The 7,816-nt window shown below is 38.3% G+C and overlaps 1 protein-coding gene across 1 annotated transcript in view; it reads right to left on the bottom strand.

Annotated features, from left to right (window-relative positions):
* The window catches only part of LOC137621461 (lymphotoxin beta receptor inhibitor-like), a 28,342-nt gene extending 24,007 nt beyond the window's left edge, over nucleotides 1-4,335 (bottom strand). The window contains exon 1 of the mRNA XM_068351785.1: nucleotides 4,063-4,335. Coding sequence (XP_068207886.1) covers nucleotides 4,063-4,218 — 156 coding nt within the window. The 5' untranslated portion in view covers nucleotides 4,219-4,335. The remainder of the gene's footprint in view (nucleotides 1-4,062) is intronic.
* Between the last annotated feature and the right edge of the window lie 3,481 nt (nucleotides 4,336-7,816).

The raw sequence follows: 7,816 nt of genomic DNA on the forward strand, positions 1-7,816 counted from the left end.
ATGAAACTGAAAAATAATCAAACCTAGAGTCAATAATCGATGGGTTTCGAGTCTTGAGAAATTTGGGCACGAACAAGAATGAGGTCTGCCTCCACAACTCGGAATGCGATATAGAGTATGACAGACTGCATAGTTCTCCCACGTGTTTGGCTGAAGCTAAAGCTACCAAGAAAACTGTATGAAAAACTGCATAGATCTCCCACACGTTTGGCTGAAGCTAAAGCTACCAAAAAAACCATCCTAAATTTGAGGTTTCTGTTTAAGGCTCCCCTCAATAGTTTGTATGGTGCTTTCCTGAGCAACCTTAGGACTCCAAGCTTGGGTTCTGATTTCCCATGGGGACAGGCTGTTCACAGCTCTGAATCAAAGCCAATAATTCCCAAAAGGAAGAGAGATCTACTATACTCCTTTCAGTCTGAATACTCAACACGAGGCTGAGAGATAGCCTTTTACCGCCAACACCGAGAGGAATTTCTCATCCAGTAGATGAACAAGAAAATCTGCAATTAGTGAAACAGAGGCACCAGGTGTAGAAGTGCAGTGCCTGCGACACCAATCACAACCAAATGCCCACTTTGCCTGGTAGACTGCTGTCGAAGACTTCCGAAGGAATCCTGAAAGTTGCTTCACAGTTGCGTAAAACCTTTCCATCAGAGGTGTTGATAAAGTTCACAGTATTGTGGTACCATTTTATGCGTGGATTGGTACAGAAGATTATGCCAGGTTGTGAGCGCTCGTGGAACCTCCATTAGGAGAATGAGAAGGTCCAAGTACCATTTTGCATGTGGCCACCTCAGTACTACTAGCCATCCTGAGATTATGTGTCTCCATGACTTGCTGATTACCTTCCGTAGAGGGCAAAACGGTAGAAAGGCATAGACATTGAGACTGTACCATGGGTGTTGGAATGTGTCCACTGGAGCTGCTACTTGGTCCAGCACTCGCGACTGCTAAGACTCCCAGTTTCTTGTTATGCTTGTTGACATAAGCCACTATGGTGGTGTTGTCGCTCAACAACAGTTCTGAGTGACCACCTACTATATTCTGGAAGTAGACCAAAGCCAGATACACTGCCTTCCACTCCATAAGGTTTACATGAGATAGGATGCCAGAGCACTTCAAATCAATCAATCACGGACACTCCAGAATCAAACCATTGTTCTCTAGTCTTGGGTAGTGCCATAGACTCTGTACCACGGTCTTCCACTGTCTTGGGTTACAGTTCACTTGCTTGAGGGTAAATTCAAGCACACTATTCTATCTTATTTCTCTTCCACTTGTTTTGTTAAAGTTTTTATAGTTTATATAGGAGATATTTATTTTAATGTTGTTACTCTTAAAATATTTTATTTTCATTTTTTTCCTTTTCTCACTAGGCTAATTTCCCTGTGGGGCCCCTGTGATTATAGCATCCTGCTTTTCCAACTAGGGTTGTAGCTTAGCAAGTAATAGTAATAATAATAATAATCAATCAATTACATGAGATCGCCTGACTTCTGTCCCTAGACCTGAAATGGAGTGCCTAAAATATGCAGGCCCCATCCCTTCTGGAGGAAGATCCTGCTAGGTGGTGCCCATTAACAAGTTCTCCTGGAGCCTACAGAACAGATCCGCTCTGACCTCCAATAACACATACCATCGCGTACGGCGGATCTAACATCTGACGCCAGCTGGTCCTCAAGGACCATTGCACTGAGTGAAGATGTAACCGCCCATGCAGGACCAAAAGCTAGATGTCCTAGCAGTCTCTGCCACTGCTTGGATGAGGGAATCAAGTTAAGAAGGGCATTGCCACTTTCCTTTATCTCTGCAACCGGTCCTGCAATGGAAAGACTTTGGCTTGGACCATCTCCATTTTCATTCCCAGTAAACAATCAGTTGGCTAGGGGGTGAGAACAGACTTCTCTTGATCAGAATCTCCAGATCCTGACAAAACTCAACTCATGAAGTTGGGACTCTGACTCCGCTAGTAGAAGTCAATTGTCAAGGTACTGAAGAAGTGTCATACACATTGCATGTGCCCAAGTGGATACCACTGCGAACACTCATGAACACTTATGGGGCCATGGGTAGTCTGAAACAGAGGACTCAAAACTGGAATCTCCTCATTCCCAAGACGAACTGAAGGTACTTTCTGGAGATCCAATGGACCAGATTCTGAAAATAAGCATCCTTCAGTTTTAAGGACAGCAAGAAATCGTTTTGTCGTATATTGCCCGCAGGACTGTGTTGAGCGTCTCCATTCTGCACTTCGTCTGCACAACAAATTTGTTCAGATGGGAAAGGTCAATGGCTGGTCTCCAGGTTCCAGACTGCTTCTGACCCAAAATACTAGTGTCAGACGAGGGTAATAGTATAGAACACCACGCTCTCCATTCACTCCAATATAATGTAATCCTGCAGTTCTCACCTTCTTGCACAGTAATTAGGTGGTTATTTAAATTCTAGTTAAGCAATAATTACCAAGATATGTTGAAGAGGGGAGAAGGGGTTAGAAAAAGAAAATAGCTCTGTTTCCTCACTAAACGACATGGAACTGACGTCAACATAGTCAACCAAACAGATCGTGATGGCAGCGTACATAAACAGAAGTTCGTGATGCCAGCATACATTTGATATACTGTATATTCAAAATATACTTAATCAAGAATTGTGATTACTCAAAAGTGTCACTATTTTTAAATTGCATATTTTAAGGACACTTTTGAGTAATTAATCCATTTTTAATTAAGAATATTTTGAATATACAGTAAATCAAATGTACGCTGGCATCACGAACTTCTGTTTATGTACGCTGGCATCACGAATTCTGTTTGGTTGACGATGTTGACATGTCAGTTCCAGGTCGTTTAGTGAGGAAACCGAGCTATTTTCTTTTTATAACCCCTTCCCCCTCTTCAACATATCTTGCTATTTATTGCTTTCCCAGAATTTAAATAACCCCCTAATTACTTTGCAAGAAGGTGAGAACTGCAGGATTACATTATATTGGAGTAAATGGAGAGCGTGGTGTTCTATACTATTACCCAGACGAGTTCTTGACCCTCCACCATCCAAAGGTCTGACCCATGGAATTGCTACATCTTCAACTGACTTGTCAGGCATCCCCCCAACTGGTGGTGCCATGAGGGGGAAAGCCACCTCTATTGCACTATTCTGAAATTGGACCCCCAAAATCAATATACCTTAACCCGTGGGTCATTCAAATATATGGGGTGTACTGTATGTAGTTTGGGAGGCTCTGTATATCAGCGGCCAATTCCCCATGCGTTCATTAATAATGGACATCAACTAACCTAACCTACAAGCCATGTCCTTACCTTCTTACCTAACGGGGGGGGGGGCCTAAGGCCCCCTGTGACCCCCCTTACACTGCCGTATTCTAGGTTAGACATAATAATACATAAAGGTGGCCGCTATCATACATACACCCCGTACTTTATTGTGACAATTGGAAAACAAACACAGGATTGATATCTAATCTTGAGGTAACCTGAGAATACTGCAGTCTAAGGTTGGCCGCTGGTAGAAAAGTAAGAAAGGATACGTTAGGTTAGGTGGTGTTCTTGCATTCGTTTCCCTTTCAAAGCGGGGTTTTCCAGTCATACCTTGTGAAATTTTACACCCAGTCTGTCCAGACGAACTACAAAGGCTCTAAATATATCAAGATATTCAATGAATAAAAAGAGATTCCTCAGTCAGTGAGTAAATAGGGTTTAAGGTTTGCAGCCCAATGAATAAGGTCATATAGGTTAGGTTAATAGGAATGAGAGGTTTAAAGATTTACTACAAATGACACAGGTGTAGAGATTTATGGAATTTTCACTTTTAAAATAATTATGATGACTGGTTTTAACACCAACAGTTGATATTAGAGAATAACATTTTGAAAATACTTTTCAACACTGACCTAGAAACATTTGTAGATTCAAAATGGGCAGTTTTGTGAATTAACCCAGGTTAACCGTTAACCTAACTAAATCGGAGAATGATTTAGTTTTCACCTGAAGTAAAATACGAGACAGTAACAATAAGGCAGGCTAGAGATTAAATCCTACTCACCTGGTACTGGCCATGTTGCTGTGGTGGTGGTTGACGAACTTGCTGCGGTCCCTGGCCACCTTGATATTGACTAGGAGGTACACCAGGGGCCATTCTCTGCTGGGCAAGGGCCACCCCAGTCAAGAAAGACATCACGAAACAAGTATTAACTAACATCTTGCTATACTTCAAAAGAAATTTGTAACCAATTAACTTTGACAGCTGTTCTGCTTCCGCGGTCTCCGCAGACAGCTGTTGTCCATCCGGCTACCAACGTCAAACTAGCTTTCTTATTTTCGTTGAACTGAATGTAAAATAACTTCTTATTTAGTTTTCTTGTTTAGTATTGTATGTTTGTTTAAAATTATATTCTATAAATATCTTGTAAAAAATACCTATCCTTCCAATAAAATTTATCCTGTTTATAACTTAAAATAATCACAAGCAACGTCAAGGTTTCTTTAGTTTACCATTAAAGTCAAAGAAATTGGAGACAGCAAAACAATGACGTGTTACACAAATTGGCCAGAATTGTAGGGTACGTGAGTAAAAGTTGTTAAGTCTAAATTAAATACTCTTGAAATATACAAATGTGAAAAAAAATATAACAATAAAACTAGATATCATTAAATTTTATATATCTATACTAAAAACAAGCCCATCGTTACAGGTTTCTTAGGATTCGGGGAAAATATGATATTTCTAGGAAACAAACTATTGGAAACGAATACGTGGCTTGCCAATGCCCATTAAAAAAATGGAGTTAATATATTCTACAATAAATACAGGTCAAACCAGACATCTTTTAAATAAAATTATAAAAAAAAACATCAAAAGTAGTAACTTAAACACGTTTTTTTTTCTTAAAAAAAATATCTCGTTTATTTTACTATTGAACAGAGGCTATTTTTTGCATTAATGGAATCAAACTTGTTCCAAATCTGTGGTTTTCTCATATGCATTTTCTTGCAACGCATAGGCTATATGTTTTATGCATTCATGGCCACTATAGTTTGCTAATTAATTAATTCACTTATTTTGCAACCATTTATCTATTTACAAATAACTTGTAAATCTATACAATTGTTTATTCTAATTTGCTTCAATCTTTCCTCATTTCAGTATAGGCTCTCATAATCTGTGAAAGATTGCAATAGAATATCATGGCTTTTTTTATTCATGTGGATTAAAGTATAATGACTACTGAAAGATTGGATTGGGCCATATATATGAATTTGAGCCTTATGATTTAAAAGGTCATCCGACATGTGTTGGCCAACTTTGGAAAAACTAATGCCAAAATGCCAATTCATTTAGGTAGTCGATGAATATGAAACAAAATATTACTGGTACCTTAGTCAACCTCTAGAAAATTTAACTACTGGATATTGAATATCTAGGCGTTATGCTATACACTTGAGCCCAACGATGGGGTTTGCGAGGGTGATTCAGTGCAAGTACAAAGAGGGAAAACCCAGTAGCCACTGCACTATGAACTCATGAAGTAAAAGTTATTTGAATTGCAGGAACAGGAAAGAAGAAAAGAAAGAGTGGGGAAGGTAAAGCGGAAGGAATATCCAGTTGTGTTACAGACTACTGAGCATAAGTATTACCAGTCATTGACACAAGCTATTTTTCTCTTATTAAACTTCAAGGAATACAGTACATATCAAGAAAAATAACAATGTTTGATGGAATACAGCAAGTCTTTGTGGGATTTAAGTCTGTGACTTACCACTTATATATGGGAGCTTTGTTGTATTGGGTTATTTTTTATTAGACTATTGGCCAAACTATAACCAAGATTGGAAAAGCAAAAGGCCAAAGGATCCAACAAGGAGGCTCTCTACTTCAGAAAGAAAAGAGAAAGGAGACGAATAAGTGTACATTATATGAGAGATATATAAAATATCTTAAGATCACTGACATTAAATAGATGTCATATATCAACTATGATACAAGACTTTTGTCACATCGTTTAGCAAAAAGGTATTTCCAAAAAGTTTGAGCTTCTGAATCCATTGATTCAGCCAATATATTAGAAATATCATCCCAGAATCTGATCACGACTCGAATAAAACTTCAAGAATATAGGACTGTGTAGTAATGCACTTTATGATGTAAAATCAAGTGTTAGAATTAAGTACATACCTAATCTTAATACAGGTACTGAATGGTATACAGGTAGTCTGGTAAGATCTGAATGTAAAGGATAGTCAGACTTAAGGAAAATCTTATGCAACATGCACAAAGAACAAACTGAACAATGATGCCACAGAATATTAAGCAAACCAGGGCTAATGAATTTAATAGATAGCAAATTTTGGTCCAACAAATTAAAATAAGTGTCATAGCTAAAGATCAGACAGGAAAGTTCATACAATAAACATGGTAAAATAAAAGAATTAAAACATTTTCTCTTTCAAGAATTTGGGCTATAAAGCCAAGGTTCGGGCATGTGAAGCCAATTAGTGTCAGAGTGCGAATGGAGAAAACCCCTCGGTTTCACAATGAAATATAAGTTGAAGAGGTTGGAAGTGGTAATAGAGGTAAAACATTAGAGTTATGTACCTACCTCTTAAAATTAAAGATTTATCCTAAAGTATTTTGCGGTGTCTTGTCTTCATCTCTCACAATGACAAATAGATTTTACTGGTAGGTAATGAGTGTTCAAGGTACTGCATCATATTACACTTTACTATTCTCAACTTTCGGGTAATCAATATACTACAGTTTACAATTAACAAGCAACTTTTCTTGGTGGTCATTGAATGTAAGGTTAACATACATACATATACCAAGGCACTTCCCCCAATTTTGGGGGGTAGCCGACATCAACAAATGAAACATAACAAAAAAGGGGACCTCTACTCTCTACGTTCCTCCAGCCTAACAAGTAACTCAACCAAGTTCAGCTGGTACTGCTAGGGTGCCACAGCCCAACCTCCCACATTATCCACCACAGATGAAGCTTCATAATGCTGAATCCCCTACTGCTGCTACCTCCGCGGTCATCCATTTCTAGCACGCTCTCTTGCCTCTCTCACATCTATCCTCCTATCACCCAGAGCTTTCTTCACTCCATCCATCCACCCAAACCTTGGCCTTCCTCTTGTACCTCTCCCATGAACTCTTGCATTCATCACCTTCTTTAGCAGACAGCCATTTTTCATTCTCTCAACATGGCCAAACCACCTCAACACATTCATATCCACTCTAGCTGCTAACTCATTTCTTACACCCGTTCTCACTCTCACCACTTCGTTCCTAACCCTATTTACTCAAGATACACCAGCCATACTCCTTAGACACTTCATCTCAAACACATTCAATTTCTGTCTCTCCGTCATTTTCATAATACATAAATACAAATCAATTTACTTTTAAAGGAATTTCATGTAAAAAAGTTTTACATGCAAACAGATTTGTGTACAATTAGCTGGACAAATTCTTGATATAAATATGTTAGTTCACTAGTGGTAGTGATATTAGCCATCAAAAACTATAAACAACATGAAAAGCCTTCAGCTGTTGGTCATTAATGCACGGAAAACTATTAAATAGAATTATCAATTACCTTTCAAATGAACGTGATAATTTAAAGATATTTAGATTTTTTAAACATCCATAGATTAAGCAGTAACAAAAAATATTAACTGAAGAAAAAGGAGTGAAACCCAGACTAATTATATTGGAATGGTAAACTTTATAGCATGCTATACCACATCTTGTTCATATTTAAGGGATTTTCTGTATTAAAATTTCTCTTACTGAA

The sequence above is a fragment of the Palaemon carinicauda genome, chromosome 28 (assembly GCF_036898095.1).
Source record: "Palaemon carinicauda isolate YSFRI2023 chromosome 28, ASM3689809v2, whole genome shotgun sequence".
NCBI classification, from domain to species: domain Eukaryota; kingdom Metazoa; phylum Arthropoda; class Malacostraca; order Decapoda; family Palaemonidae; genus Palaemon; species Palaemon carinicauda.